Below are 16,189 nucleotides of genomic sequence, written 5' to 3' on the forward strand. Positions count from 1 at the left end.
GTGGGGTTGGACCTCAGGAAAAGACAAACAGAGTCTTAAGGCAGGTCTGGAGGTAGATAACAAGCCCTGACTTGGCCAGGGCACCCAAAGGCTTTCACCTTCAGGGTCTGCCACCTAATTACAGAGAGGAGAAGCTCCCTGGCCCCACCAAAACCCAGCAGCACAACCCAGCCCCTTCACCTATTTATCTAACCTTGCTCCTTCCTGAGGAATTCAGATCTGTCCCACCCCACCAAGTGAAATGTGCTCCACCACTGCCCATCTTGGGGATTTAGACTTTGGCATTGTTAGTGGGAAGAGCCTCAAATATTTCCAATATGAATATGCTCTCTAATTAAAACACAGAAGGTGGGGTATGGGTTTTTTTCCTTGCTCCCACTAAGCCAAAACCCCTGGTACCTGATTTTCCATCTTTCTCTTACAGTGCTCCTTCATTCCCTCCCCCCCACCAGCTATCCATCCTCACCCTGCACTACAGATAACAGATAAATCACATCCCACAACTCACGAGCAGCTTCAGTTATCACATCACTAGAAACCACAGGCACACCCAAGGAGTGGGTCTGGTTCTTTAAGCTTCTGTAGCTTCATACCTGGCAAAGAAAAATGGCTTTGTGATGGGCAGGTGGAAATAAAGGAATTTATGGGCATAAAGTGCTCAATGAACAGGGCAGGTACAATATGGACCTTGGGGTTTAGGACACAGCATCACACTCAATACAGATATTTTTTTAGTTTGGTGTGAGGATTCAGAAGCACCCACCAACGTGCCCTTAATAAAGGGATAAAGTGTTCAAAAAATAGATCCTATAAACTCAATTCAAGGGCTATATGAAGGTCTGGGGCTCGTTGTTGCCTCAGAATCAGTTGTGTCATTTGTAGTGCCTGTAAAGCACAGGCAGTGAGAGCACCACAATGAGCTAACAAGCGTAAACTGATTAATGACCATCTCCTAACCATTCACTTCCAAACCCCAGAGCTGGCCTGGGGTCCAGCCCATGTGTTTAAGGGGAGAACATCCCCTTACTGACGGAGGGCTTTAATGTGATTAACGCTCGGGGATGCCTTCACCAACCCTCAGAGCTGAATTCTGCACAAAAGCCATAAATAAGGGATTGTCCAGCTGCCTGGGAGCAGTTTTCTCCCTCAGCAGGGAGCAGGCTGGCTTGAGGCAGCCGAGCAGGAGGATTGTACCAGCAGCCAGACAAAAGCCATGACTTGACACGAGCTGCGGCACGCTCCCACGCCTGGCTGGGTGCGAACTCCACCTTCCACAGCACCAAAGCCTTCGGTTCCTGGAGTTCTAGGGAAGTCCTTTGGGTAATGGCTTTAATGCCAGGCATTAAACTGACCACAGTGCCTGACTGTGAGGTGAGAATCCCGATCACTGTTCAGCCTACGGTGAGTAAGAACCTACAGACACACAGTGCCACCGCAAGCAACTGTGGCAGAGGTGTCATAGCAGCCAATTCAAGGGGGATTTAAAGCCCAGGAGTTTAAAAAAATACAAAGCCAACCTCCAAAAGAATTCTTGAAAGCTAATTCAGATGGTAAAAGAAGGAGGGGGGGGGGGGGGGGGGGAAGGAAAACATGAGTCATTACATCAGAGGAAACGTGAAGGAAAAATAAGAGCCCAGGTAAGACTGTCCCTGCCCCATCAGTCCTTAGGGGTTTTTCCCCTTGGAGAAGGGGTTCCCACCTCAGAACAAAGGTGATGTGTTTTAAGTGCCTGTGAGTGCCATGGGCCCAGCCCTTTCCTTCAGAGAGCAGTACAGGTCTTGCTGCGAGACCCCCCCCCAGCCCCTCTATAACAGGCAGGCAGGAGGTGCAGCCCCCACAACTAACAGGGTATTTCTCTGCACAAGTTCGAGCTGCAGAAGTTCCCTGCAAAGGCTGGAGGTGCTCGTTGTGGTGGGCACACCAAACCAACCAGAACCAGAGCCAGCTCATTATGAGCCATCAGATGGGTACTGGTGATTACTGGTGATCCAGGTGAATCTCTGCCTGCCTTAAAAGCCATCAGATGGGTACTGGTGATTACTGGTGATCCAGGTGAATCTCTGCCTGCCTTAAAAGCCATCAGATGGGTACTGGTGATTACTGGTGATCCAGGTGAATCTCTGCCTGTCATTTAGAAGCGAAGAGCTCTCTCTACCCCATTACCACTCACAAAGGCCATCTGGTCCCCTACTCCCCGATTTAAACAAGAAAAGGCCAATAAATGGTGCAGGCAGCACATCATCTCTCCGAATTAATCCAGTTTAGTTTGAGGGGCACTGTTTAGAGGGGGGAAAGAAGGGGAAATACAAAGCACCCATGATTCCAGGAGAGAAGTCAGTTGGGGAAAGGTCCCAAAGCACCCCATCCGGCGTTCATTGGAGCTCCAGGACAGCCCTTTCCCTCTGCGGGGCTCGAAGCAGGCGTGGACACACCGGCCGCTGGCTCCTGCGGCACTACCCCCCGCCCCCCCCACCCCCCCACACCCCCTCCCCTCCGGATTTCCTCCATCCCACCGCCCGCGCCCGGACAAAGGGGCCGCTATTGTCCCCGGCCGCAAGCGCTCCCCACCCCCCGGCTGACTGACACCCCCCCCCCCAAAAAGACAGACAGACCCCAGACCCCCCGGCTGCCCCCACCCCGCCCCACGGAGGCGGCGGCCCGGCCCTACCTGAGCTGTCCATGGTGCTGGCGGCCTCGGCGCGCTGCTGCTGCTGCGGCTGCTGCTGGTGCTGCGGCGGCGGCGGCTGGTGCCGCGCCGGGCTCCGGCCGCCCGCCCCCGCCGCGCTGGCCCCGGGCTTGCCCCCTCCTCCGCCTCCGTCAGCGCCGCTGTCCACCAGCTGCAACGATTCGTAGCCATCACTGCCCGGCTTTTTCCGGTAGCTCCCGAGCAGGCTCATGGGCGAGCCGGGCGGAGAAGCTCCGCTGACGCCGCGGGCAGGAGGGGAGGGGAAGGGAAGGGATGGAGGGGGGGAGAAGGGGGGGGAAGACGAGCGCTCCGGCCGCCCCGAGGGGAGGGGAAGGGCGGGACGGGGCGGCCGCCTTCTCCCCGCTCCCAACACACACACACACACCCCCCTCCCTCCCCCTTTTCCCTTCCCCGCAGCCGGTGCCGCCCCGTCCCGCCCCTCCGGGGCCCGGAAGCAGTCGCGGAGGCCGCAGCCCGCACGGGCGGGCTCGGGCCGCGGGGGGAAGCTGCGCGCCGGGGGCGGGGGGTGACCAGGCGCTGGAAGGGCCCTGAGCAGGCTCGGGGAGGGTCCCAAGGCGTGTGTGTCCGTCCCCGACATGCCACCAGCCATTAGTTAGCAAGAGGCGCCGGGTCTCCAGCGTTCCCTTCCCGGGGCTGGTCACGGTGGGCGCGGGGGGACGCGTCCCGCTCCCGAAAAAGGCCATTAAATGCTCGTTGGGCTGGGCTGTGCAGCTGCCACGGAGGGGCTCTGGAAACAATAACCAGCCCTAAAACCTTCCTGTCCCGCCAGGGAAGGTGCGTTCCTTGGGAACGGGCCAAGGTCACCCAGCGAAGGGCTGGCACAGCCCGTGCTGCAGCCTGGGGAGGCAGGGATGGCACAGCAGCTCTGCACTGAGCCTCCAGAGCCTCACAGCATCTCCAGCTCAGCCTAACACTGTCAGCAAACAGAGGGGTCCTGGACCCAGGCTGGCAGGGCTCAGGGGTCCTGGACCACCGCCCCTGTGTCACAGAGGGATGCATCAGCATCCCAACCCTCTGCCCCTACAACTGCTGGCTTAAAAGTTGTGGTACCCAGCTGAAGAACCACCGCCACGAATCAATGAGCCATTTTGGCCAGTGTTTTCACACAGAAACAAGCTTTAGACCAAGACACAGCGTGCCTTTGGACAGCCAGTGACACCATACCTCACTCCACGTGTCTGGTGGCCATGGCTAGTAGATGATGAGTTTATTTTAGGTGGAGCAGGGGACCTGAGGGATGCTCCAAAGGAAAGGACCACTGTTAAACTCCTCTGAATGGGTTTGTGTTTAATTTAAGGAAGAACAAAGGCAAAAAGAAGCCACAGCACCCAGACACAAGTGCACCTTCGCCCTCTCACAGAAAGGCTGCATAGTACTCAGCTAGGAAATAAACCAGCCTGGGTTTGCTTCTGAAACACCACCAGTAAGCACTTCTGCACCAGTAACTGTAACTGGAAACACAGGTGGCTTAAACTCTCCTGCTTAGAGCTGTGGGGCAGCAGGCATCTGGCAGAGCCAGACCACCTTGCCACATGCCATGGTTTATAACACCCCCACGGCTTCATGTTAGGGTGCAGACAAGGTACAGCTGTGACCCAGAATTTCCTCAGGAAAATCCAGGCAGATTTACAGGCAGCAAACTGAAATGGGCTGGCCTGACACCAACAGCTTGCAGGGGACAGGGGTAACAGCTCCAGCCCAAGGTTAGAGTGGTGTTCTCTACCCCACCCTCACTCAGCTCTCAATACATCGCTCTGTGTGGAGTGACATGGGGGTTGCAGTGTTGCCAGTAGGAACAGGTCCCCCTCCCTCTCAGCTTCCATATGCAGCAACTTGAGAAGGAAAGAAAGAGAAGTGCAGGTGTTTCTACTAGGAATCACATCTGTTAGACTCTCCCAGCCCACCCAAACACAAGGAATCAGGCTCTTGGGTGAAGGCCTGGAGAACCTGGCACCACACAGCACCCTACTCAGCCTATCTCCATCTTAAACCATCACCCACAGCCTCTCACCTGCTCTGCTGCCTTCATCCAGCGATTCAAGCAGCTCAGCTTAGACAAAGCTTCATATCCTAAAGCCAGAAGTCATCTCTCACTGGTGAGCAGCGAGGGTCTGCCTGCCTTAGGCAGCAAAAGGAAAGCCCTACTGAAGGTGTTCTGATGGGAAGAGGGCACAAGTGAGAGGAGAGGTTCACTCTGGCAGCAATTACAGCTCCTCCTTCTCCAAGCACCAGAGCAGGGACAGAGTTTTTCCTTCCCAGGCACAGTCCCGTTGCTGCTGCTCACTGGAGCCTCCCAGCACATCTTTGGCTCAACGCTTCAGGGCATCACTGAGGTTGGAGGAGACCTTGAAGTTCACCGAGTCCAACCATAAACCCAGCACTGCCAAGCCCACCACTAAACCACATCCCTACACACCACATCCACGCATCTTCTAACCCCCCCAGGGATGGGGGCTGTGCCACTTCCATGGGCAGCCTGTTCCAGTGCTTGACAACCCTTGCAGCGAAGACATTTTTCCTAATATCCAACCTAAACCTCCCCTGCCACAACTTCAGGTTGTTTCCTCTCATCCTGTTACTTGGGAAAGAGAGAGCAACACCCACCTGGCTACAACCTCCTTTCAAGGAGTTGTAGAGTTCCTACCCAGTGTTGATGCCTCTGTTGTGTCTGTGGTGGGCAAAGTCATACTTAGAAAGAAAAAACCCACAAACCTTCCTTATTAAATCCACTATTAATTCATTTCTTTCCCCATTTTTCACAGGGTTGGGGGGATCATAGCTTGCTTTCCCTCTGAGGAGTGTCAAAGGGGACCCACCACCATAGCCTGAAGCTCCCAGCCTGGACAGAGAGGATTCTGCAAAGCATCAAGGCAGGGAGCAGGGACAGCACAGCCTCCCCAGGGGATCTCAAGACAGGAGGGAGGAGGAAACAGACTTCAAAGTCTCATCCTTGCTTGTAATTACCATCATTACACACACAGAAATGGGATTAGGGAAGGATGTTGTGTGGGGTTCTGTTGAAGCTGCATTTTCCAGCCCTATGGGAAGCTCAGCTCAAGGGAACATATAAAGTAATTCTCCCCCAGTTCACCCTTAAATTGGGCTGATGAAGGGCCACATAATTGCTCTGTGTGTAGAAACCCCCCCAAAAAATCAAGTAACATGTGAAATTGCACATGACTTTCAAAAATGAGAGTAAAGAAGATGGAGCTACTTAGAAAGGCTCCTGGAGTATCTATTGAGTGGTGGCTAATGATACTAAGGAATAATCTAGGTGTCTGTATTCCTCATGAATGATCAGGCTGGCAGGTGCCATTAGGGCTGTGGGAGATGTTGATGACATACTAAGGACTGTGTGTTGCTCAATATTTGAGATTCAAACTCTCTCCCTGTCACTGACCTTGGAAGAGTCAATTGATTTGCCAGCTTCTGTCTCTGTGGGCTTTGCTCTGTCTGGGTTGCAGCCTCTCCTGGGTCAAGTCTCTTTTCGTAGTTGTAACCAAGCACCAGCTACACCAAGGTACAACCTCATTCTTTCCACCTCTCCAACAAGATGAGCAGTTAAGGAGGGAATATTCTACTCCTAATTCTTCACAGAGTAACTCAGCCCGTGGAGCGTTGTGAGAAGTCCAACCAGAGCTTGAAAGTTCAGTTACTATCTGGAGCAGCACCTTTAAAACTCAATATGCTGAACATCTCTTCCCAAAGTTACTCCATTGTGAAGAGTGAGCTCCCCCTGCACAAAGGGTTTCTGCAGGGGAGTAAGTGGGACGTAGTAGCTACGCTGTGGGCTTCTCCACAGCCCAAGCAACAGTAACTACTGTCCTCTGGCCCATCTCACGCTCACACACAGCTCACTCCTTGCAGGAGCCACCAAAAGACCCTCTAGAGGATTCATGTTCTTGCTTTTTACCTTTTCAGAGCACTCAAACCCTAATCCAATAACCTTTCATGGGCTGTTTGATCAGTAACAGCAACTCCTCAGCTGAGGCTGCCTGTAAGCAGGCTCTATAAAACAGACTAAAGGAACAAAAAACCACCCAACCCAAACAAACCCAGACAAGCTCTAACTTTCCTCCCCCTTCCAGAGACCTTACACAGAGCAGCCATGGCATTCAGGGGTTGGAAGGGACCTCCAGAGCCCATCAGTCCAACCCCCTGCCCAAGCAGGGTCCCTGGGACAGGTCAGGGCTGGAATCTCTCCAGTGAAGGAGACTCCACACCCCCTGGGCAGCCTGTCCCAGGGCTCCCTCACCCTCACTGGGAAGAAGTTCTTCCCCACATTGGGGGGGAACTCCCTGTGCTCCAGCTTGAGCCCATCGCCCCTTGTCCTGTCCCCACAGACACTGAGCAGAGGCTGCCCATGGCCCCCTGTGTCCCACCCTTCAGCTATTGATAAACACTGATCAGATCCCCTCTCAGGCTTCTCTTCTCCAGGCTGAACAGCCCAGTTCTTTCAGCCTACCCTCAGATTCATTCAGCCACAGTTACATCCTGGAGACCTATTTAGCAACCCAATAACCCGCCCCATCACACATCCCCACCTTCAGGAGGGTCTGAGCTGTGCTCTGAGCCACCCTGCCAGCAGAAGGAGCCTTAAACACCTGTAGGAATTGAAGCAGTTTGATAAACTCTTGATGGTCTGAAAAGAGAGCCAGACAAGCCCAGCTCTGTGTGCTTGCTTAGGGCACAGACCTGCAGCACAGCCATCCCCTTACCTCCCCAGCATCAAGGCATCACTTGGGATTGTGACATTCAGCTAGGTGATAATTAACAATTTGGGGCAATACAGGCACCTCTCCTGCCCCAGAAATGAATCAATTTGGCACAGAACTGCCAACTGCACCTGCTTTAGCACTGCATTTACCCCAGAAGCAGCAGGTTCTGATGGAAACCCAGACCCAGCCTAAGCCCCAGCCCTTCCCCAGCCACCACTCTGAGCAACAGGGCTCACAGCCCCTCAGCCCCCCCAGGCACAGAAAACCCAGCTCCACAGAGACCAGCTCTCACCCCAACACCCACTACACTCTCCCAGCAGGAAAGAAAGAGCATCACCACACTTTCTCCCTCAGGATTTTCCTCCCAGCCCCACACCATAGCAGCTTCACTCTGACCAGTACCCACTTCCTATGCCCCCAGGAGAAGGGTTTGCCCTGCCACCCACCTCTTCAGAGAGCAGGAGCACCACCATCTCCATCCCCAGGATGCTCAAGACCCCCCACAGCTGCCAACACTTTAAGTAAGAGCCACTGTTAACCCTGATGAAGCAAAGCTGATTGAATAGATTGCAGCCAGCCTGGGCTAGGACCACCCCAGTTACCACCAGTGAGCAACTGATGAACTGTAAGGACTGACACCAACATGTTGTGGGTCACAGAGATAGAAGAGCTTACATTTTCTCTTATTTTGGCCTTAAGGAAAGATCTCAAAGGCTTAGGCCATGCAGCATCAGGTGAATTAGCCTCTGGAAAGTGCTCTGCTGCTCTCCATTCAGCTCACCTGGCTCTTGCCACCCATGAGTACCAAGGAGTGTTGCATTTCCCTCCTGCTGAAGGAACAAAAGCAAAGCTGTGGTGAGAGCCAAACAATTCCACCTCAGGAGAGGTGGAACATATATTTTTGTTGTTCTTTTCCATACTATTTTGAAGGTATTTTTTACAAGCTGCTGACTCAGAGATGAGCTGAGGTCATCAGGAGGCCAAGTGACAGCCCACTTTGGGCTTTGCTTCCTGCCCTAAGACAACCAGAACCCAAATCCCTCCTCCTGCCTTCCCATCACACAGCAGCTGTCAATACAGTGTCAGCCTTTACAAGAGACCACAAACCAACTTTCACACGTGCAGCCAAAGGCTTTACCTTGCAACTCATCTCTGGGGCTACCTTAGGAAAAAACCAGCATCTTCTAAACAATCATTCCCTCAAAATTAGCCAGATGCCCAGTCTGGGAATGCCTTGATTGAGTCCTACCTGCCCTCTCCTAGGAGCCTTCCCATCACTCTTGTGTTCTATGTGTAGGCACCAGGCTCTGAAGGTGTTGAGGTTATCAGGGATGATATGTAAGGGTTTTTTTTTTCCCCCAACAGTTCATCACAGCAGCAGTGAGAGCTGAGAAAGCAAAGCCCCAGAAGCCATCCTGCTGCAACTCCTGCTCTGACAGAACCAGCTCTTCACATTTCCACCTGTTCACCTTCAGGGGCTGGAAGGGGCTGCCCAGAGAGGTAGTAGATTCCCCATCCCTGGGGGTGTCCAAGGCCAGGTTGGCTGGGGCCCTGGGCAACCTTGTGTAGCTCCAGGGCTGGAAGTTGGTGTCCCTGCCTGTGGCAGGGGGTTGGAGCTCTGTGACCCTTGGGGTCCCTCCCAACCCAGACCAGTCTGGGATTCTATGATTCTATGATTCTCTGAGATGTGGGTGGAGCACAAATGACTTGGGGATGTATGTGACCTGCACAGCAAGGGCAACACCTCTTGTCCTCCCATCTGGAGGCTGCATTCAGTGCTCCAGTGGTGCCACAGGCTGGCTGGGAGCATTGGTGGCCATGCACAGCTCTAGGAACGGGCTCCTGACAGCAAACTGGGTACAGGCTCTTGGTACAGAGCCAGGAGTGTGATTCCAAAGCAGGACCTGTGCTGAGGATAAATGAGGGGCACGTGGCCCAGTGCCAAGGGAAGCTGTGTGGTTCCTCTCTCTGGGTGAGGCACTGGCCATGCCTGTGGTTGATGGAGAAACACAGAGCTGTCTCAGCCTGCCTATGAGCAGTGGGTGCACAGGGATGTACCAGCGTGGGATGCAGGGTGCCATGGGAAAACAGGGCTGGTTTGGGGAGGGATCCAGGCAGGGGGAGAGAGAGAGAGAGAGGTCAAATGATCTAAGCCTCTGTTACCCCCCCTCTGCCCCTGACATTCAGGAGTTCCCAAGTCAGCCAGTCCTGACAACCTCATCTCTAATGGAAAGCTGAAGTGGTCCTGAGTTTCAGAGTCAATGAAAATAATCCTTAACCTCATCAGTTGGGCCTCTTTAGCTTGGAGGAGCCTGAGGGGTGACCCTATTAATATTTATCAATATGTAAAGAGGGAGAGTCAGGAGGCTGGAGCCAGGCTCTGCTCAGGGGTGGCAGCGACAGGACAAGGGGCAGCGGGTGCAGCTGGAGCAGAGAAGGGTCCATGGGGATGTCAGGAGGAACTTTGTCCCTGTGAGGGTGACAGAGCCCTGGGACAGGCTGTCCACAGAGACTGGGGAGTCTCCTTCTCTGGAGACATCCAAACCCCTCCTGGATACATTCCTGTGGGATTTAGTCTGGGTGATGCTGCTCTGGCAGGGGGGATTGGACTAGATGAGCTTTCGAGGTCCCTCCCAACCCTCAGCGCTCTGTGAGTGTGTGATCAGCCAAACCTTTGCCTGCCTTCACCAGAGGAAGCCTGGAGCCTGTCCTGTGCCAAACCCACCGGCCACGCTCAGCTCTGCTTATCCCCCGAGTCGATGGGGACGCACCGCTGGGCCTGGTCACTCTCTGGTTTTCCAGTGACTCTGGGGCTCCTGTCTGCCTCCATTCCTACCTTCCTTCCCCCCCTTTCCTTTCCTCCCTGAGGCAGCACACCCCGTTAAGCCTCTGGATGTGCTGAAGCACGGCTTGGTTCAGCCCAAGCATGGCACCCGTGGGCTCGGCTGGCTCCTGGGCAGCGCGGGGCTGCTCGCCAGAGCCTGCTGCAGGGGGCTGAAAAGGCACAGGATTCACAGGGAGAGTGGGGAAAGGGCTGGGAAAAACACATCCATAGGGGGCTGTTAAACTGGGCTGCGACACTGCCCGCTCAGGAAGTCCCCAGCCTGCAGGCTGGTGGGAGGTGGGAGGCTGTGTGGCTGTGTGTACAGCCCCTCAGGCAAAAATCAGGTGTTTAGGGAAAATCAGAACACTGGAGAGCTGGGGAGGGGCTGGTGTCAAGGGCAGAGAGGGACAGGCTGAGGGGAACAGCTGTCAGCTGCAGGAGGGCAGCTGGGGAGGTGTTTTTAGGAAGGAATTCTTTGCTCTTTGCTCCCCCGTACACAGTCAGTGGCTGAATGCCAAGAGAAATCTGGGCAGGGCCCTCCCAAAGCCTGTGAAATCCATGGGTGTGTAATCTCTGCCAGAACCACAGATCACAGGGGCTGGAAGGGGCCTCCAGAGCCCATGGGGTCCAACCCCCTGCCCAAGCAGGGTCCCTAGGACAGGTCAGGGCTGGAATCTCTCCAGAGAAGGAGACTCCACACCCCCTGGGCAGCCTGTCCCAGGGCTCCCCCACACAAAATGAAGGGCACGAGTTCAGAACTCTGTAGTCATTAACCAGGAGCCCAGCACACCCCCACTGAAGCGATCCAACCCTCTTACAGGTCTTGGTACCCTACTTCTTCCTGAATCCTACCAGGGAAGATGCTGTGATCAGAGCCTGGGTGTTCTGGCTGCTTCTTCAGGCATTAAAAACGATGCCTGTCTCAGCTCACAGCATCTGCTGGCTTCCAGGTCCTGCATCCCCCCTAGCAGACATGGTTTGGGTTCAGATTTCTAACTGCTCAGCATTTCCAAGGTAATACCCAGGCAGACTCTGCGAGGCCGCATACGCTCTCTCCCACGATGCTGGTTGCAACCCACACAGCACTCTGCAGCTTTGGAAGAAGAGCTGGGATGTAACTCCAGGGCAGAGACCCCCCCCAGCTGTGTCAGTGTGGGAGCAGCTTGCAGCAGGACATCATGACTTGGGATGCAGGATGTACATTCAGTGGTAGAGGAGCCGTAAGTCTGGTCCCTGGAGATGTTAGAGCCCCTTTGAGCAAGGCAGGGAGCAAGGCTGGGTACAAATGCCCTCATCCTTCTCCTGGTGACCCATTTACACCACAAAAGGTAACAAACCCCACTTCAAATTTCCTACCTTGCTGACAGAGTTGGCCTCTTGTGGACCCCAGAGCCTGGTTGCTGGCCTGGGAACGCATCACTGGGATGCCTGCACCACACCAGGCAATAGAAAAGCTCCATGAACATCCTGATGAAGGCTGCTTGACTCAGCAGAAAGGCTCCAAAGCAATCTCCCTCTCTCAGCCATGCCTCCTGAGCTGCCCTGCTCCCTGGGATGCTCTGCCCAGGCTGCAACCAGCCCCGAGCGAGGGGCAGGGGATGGGGCTGGGGGAAGCTCACGGCCCAACACAGACCCAGCTCAGGTTGTTGATACATTTTAGGGCAGGAAAGAATTTACCATCATGTATATTAACTCAGAAATTACCAGTGCCATGGCCAGTAATAGAATCACAGAATCCCAGCCTGGTCTGGGTTGGAAGGAACCCCAAGCTTCACTCCATCGCCCTTGTCCTGCCAGTCTCTGCCCTTTAACAAGCTGATTCCCCTCCTGTTCCTGGGGTCCCTTCAGGGACTGGAAGGCTGCAGTGAGGTCCCCCCACAGCCTTCTCTTCTCCAGGCTGACCCAGCCCAGCTCCCTCAGCCTCTCTCCATAGGGGAGGTACAGCCTGTACCACGTGGCTTGAAAATAATTACGCCGTGTGGCTCCCAGGCTGGGAGCTTTGTGGGGATGGTGTTTCACCTTAAATACCTAATAAAAGGAAAAATATCTGTCAGGGTGGAAAATTAACCCCAGGAGTAAATGGGTGTGGAGTTGGGGAGCCTGCCTGCATCCCCCATCCTACCCCACGGTGCCTCAGCAAAGTGCCCAGGGCACGGGGCCATGCAGACAGGCATCGTGCTGCAGAGGAACCTGTGCTAGCCAGAGAGCAAATTGCTCTTTCTCTAAAGTTTTCCATGAAAACTGTCCCTTGGACAAAGGAATTTGAAGGTTTGGGTGGGGTTTTTTTAATTTTTCTTTTGCTTCTGAACGTGGTCTGGGGAAGGGAATAAACTCCCCAAGTTTCCCACCTGGTAAAATCCCCATTTTGGAGGTTTTGGAGAAAATTCTGGCTCCTGCCTCAGTGTCCCTGCTTGGTTTGGTAGTGCACACCCAGCTTCTCCATCTCTCTGCCTCCCAGCCGTGACTCAAGGATGCAGAAGGTACCAATTCCCATCCTTGTTGCTTCTGGTTGCTGAACACAAGAGCTTGGGAGAAAGAAACCCATGTCTTGCTTCCAGGGCCTGTCACAACGGGGCCTCGTACACTCTTCCCATCTAAAGCACTGTAAGAACTCCCAATATGATATACCATTTAGTCTAAATAATATTAAAATGTCTCTTTGGAGTGCTTTAATGTTGAGAGGTTCCAGGGCTGCTTTATCCAGCCCTGTAAAAGCATCTATAATCTGATTTTCAGGGTGGATGGGAATCTCAGGCTGGCATGGGCACAGCTGGGATTCCCAGACCCACGTTCCACACAGCTGGAGATTTTCCTCCTCCAGATCTACTCACCACAGGATGCCACACGCTCAGCAAAAAACCAACCCCTCACACACACCCCCTGGGAGCAGCTCTGTGGTGGTTTCAGACACCTCCCCATCTCCAGAGCATCCCAGGAGAGGAGCAGCCACCCCTTTGGGGCCAGCTGTCTGTTAGGGACGCTGGGGTTGTATCCTTTGCTACATCCCTCACATGCTGCTGATGCTAATCCCCTTGGCAAGGCCAATTTCAGCTGGGGGTGCTGTAAAACAACACCCCACAGTGTTAGCACTGAGCCCACAAGCTTGGTCAGCCCAATTCTCATCCCAAAACCCAGCTGGGTGCCAAACCCTCCACCTCTGCCATCCATCCAGATATCCCCTTTCCCATGCAGCTCCCTGGAGTTCTGCCACCATATTCTAGCAGCAGGCTGGATTTTAGCAAATCCCACCCCCAAAAAAATAAAAAAAAGCCCCAGCAAGGCAGTGGGAGGCCCCAGGATTAATCCACAGCAGGGCAAAGCTGGCCATGAGCAGGATTAGTTGGGTCAGCAACTGAACGTTGGCGCTCAAGGACGGGAACGTGGTTCCTCCTTAAGGGCTGCGGCCGCCCCGAAATGCTGCATCTATCAGCTGGGAGGGTTGCTGGGACCATAAACAAGCTGGCTGTGTCGTGGCCAGCTAAATATAGTGCAGCCTGGGCTGGCTCCTTGCTGCCTGTGCCATCTGAATTCCTTGGTACGCTGGTTTGGGTTTATTTCTCTCATTTTATGGGGGTTTTTTTCCCCCTCCCCTTGGGGAAGGCTGTGACTAAGAGAAATCCCTGGGCAGAGGGATATCAGAAGATGGAGGCCCTGGTCCTGAATGCAGAAGGTGAATGAAGTCTATAGTTTGCAGACCTTGAGGACCTGTCCAAAATATTCCTCACCTTTCTCCTCCCCCCCCCCCCCCTCCTCCTCCTCCTCCTCCTGGGCTTGGCAGTATCCAAAATAAGCTGATGGTAAGGACAGCAGCAAATACATTAGCAAGACTTTGAATATTTCCTGAATTAAAGTCACAGCTACCCTGAGGTGATGCTGAGGGGGATAACCTGCAGCACCATGGGGAGCAGCTACCCCCCCACCACCACCCCCCCACGCCACAGCACCTGGTTAGGGCTGGAGCCAGGGCAATGGTGCAGGCATTTAGCTGCATTTTGATTTTATTTGGGGTTTTTTTTCATGCTCTTCCCTGGCCTGAAGTGGGTTTTTAAAGGGGATGCAGCTGTGTGTGTGTCTTGGTGTAATAAGAGGGGGGGTTTGAAGGTCAGCTTCGCAGAGGATGCGCTGCAAGGGGCTGGATGCTGGTGTCTCCTGGCAGCATCTACATCCCCACGCAGCCAGCCAGCACAGCTACGTTCAGATGTGAGCTACAATTAGTATTTAAAGCCTGAAAAACCACCCAGTTTCTCCTCACCGAAGGCAGGATGCCTCAGTAGCTTTCCCAGTCCCAACAATTCACAAGCAGGGGGGGGTTTGGGGCTGGGGGAAGAGCTGCTGCTGTTCTGGCCGGAGTTAGCAGGGTGGGAGGCAGCTCAGGGATGCTGAACGCTGCGTGCCCAGGGGTACCCAGCCGGGGTTTCACCCCTTCAACTTGCCCACCAGCCAGCAAAAACATGCCGCGTTGCCCGGAGCAGCCGGTTTGCAGCCCAAATCCTTCCCTGGCAGCGGGTGGGAATCCGCTCCATCCCGAGCCGCAGGAGCCCGGCGTGTGGTTACTCAGCACAAATCCCCCGTAAACAGCCTTCCCGTACGGAATCGCAGCCCCCCCCAAAAGCCAAGCTCCCCTTACCTTGCCGTTCGGATACCCGCATCCTCCTCCGGCGGCTGCGGCCACAGGGGCAGCGGCGGGTCCGGCCCCGGCCCCGTCCCCCCGCCCGGCACCCGGCGGCAGCGCCGGCGCCCGGGGCGATGCTGTGCCGGGGGCTGGGGCGCAGCTGCCTGGGGACTGCGCGCCGCTCCGGGCCCTGCCGGGTTATATTTGGGATTACGGAGGCTCAGGGAAGGCTGAGGATGGAGGCAGACATATCACATCTTCTAAAATGTGGCGTGGAGTGGGATCTGGAGTCTGCAGGGCTGAGCTGGCAGCTGCAAACCTCAGCACCCTCCTACCTCTTTGCTTTTTATTATTATTTTTTTATTTTTATTATTCATTTTTCTTCATTTTTTTCCCCTCTCCTGGGGTTTTGTTTTTTTTTTTTTTTTGGTGCTTTTGGGAGCAGGTTAAACCCTTTGGTTGTTCACAGAGGGGATGCAGCGTGTCAAGGGAGCTGGGGGGTTGAGCCTGGAGAAGAGGAGGCTGAGGGGAGACCTTCTCCCCACCTCCCCTGCCCTGCCAGGAGGGTGCAGAGAGGTGGGCGATGGTCTCTGCAGCCAGGGGACAGGAGAGGGGACAAGGGGCAATGGGCTCAAGCTGCCCCAGGGCAGGGTCAGCTCAGCTGGGAGGGCAAAGTTCTTCCCTGGCAGAGTTGTGGGGCTGTGGCACAGGCTGCCCAGGGAGGGGGCTGAGTCCCCAGCCCTGGGGGTGTTGAACAGAGGGGAGATGAGGTGCTCAGGGACATGGTCTGGAGGTGGGCTGGGCAGGGTTAGGCTGTGGTTGGACTTGATGATCTCAAGGGTCTTTTTCAACCCAGGAGATTCTATGAGTCTGTGATTCCCCCTTGGCTGGGGAGAACCCTCCAAGCCCCAGTTTGGGGCACCCAGAGGCACCCCAGCACGTGCTGGCTGCAGGAACAGGGACACTGACCCTCATGCCACCCCAGCTCCCCCGATGGCCCTCAGGGACAGCCAGGGCTTGGGTCTCACCTTGATTTTGGGACTCCTCACAGGTCCCTCTGCTTTTTGACCTCCAGATATTTGCTGTTAGACCGAGTTCATTTTCCAGCTTATGCAGCTTTTCCTCCTGGTCTTTCCCTGCCCCTGCACCCTGGGACAGAGCTGCACAGAGGGAAACATCCCTTTCCCACCTCTGGATGGCCTCTGGCATCACCCACACCCCTCCTGCTGGATTAGACCCCTTCCCCCACAGGTGCCCAGGCTGCCCCTCAGCCCCTCCTCTTCCTCACCTCTCAGGCAGTAGTTTCACTGCTTAGCACCCTTTTTTTT

The 16,189-nt window shown here is 54.8% G+C and overlaps 1 protein-coding gene across 2 annotated transcripts in view; it reads right to left on the minus strand.

Annotated features, from left to right (window-relative positions):
• The window catches only part of DNAJC6 (DnaJ heat shock protein family (Hsp40) member C6), a gene marked incomplete at its 5' end in the record, with an annotated part of 40,037 nt that extends 37,140 nt beyond the window's left edge, over window positions 1–2,897 (minus strand). For both annotated transcript variants that reach the window (XM_084265984.1, XM_084265985.1), the window contains one exon: window positions 2,669–2,897. In XM_084265984.1, coding sequence (XP_084122110.1) covers window positions 2,669–2,897 — 229 coding nt within the window. The remainder of the gene's footprint in view (window positions 1–2,668) is intronic.
• Between the last annotated feature and the right edge of the window lie 13,292 nt (window positions 2,898–16,189).

The sequence above is a fragment of the Gallinula chloropus genome, assembly GCF_964237585.1.
Source record: "Gallinula chloropus genome assembly, chromosome: 6".
NCBI classification, from domain to species: Eukaryota; Metazoa; Chordata; class Aves; order Gruiformes; family Rallidae; genus Gallinula; species Gallinula chloropus.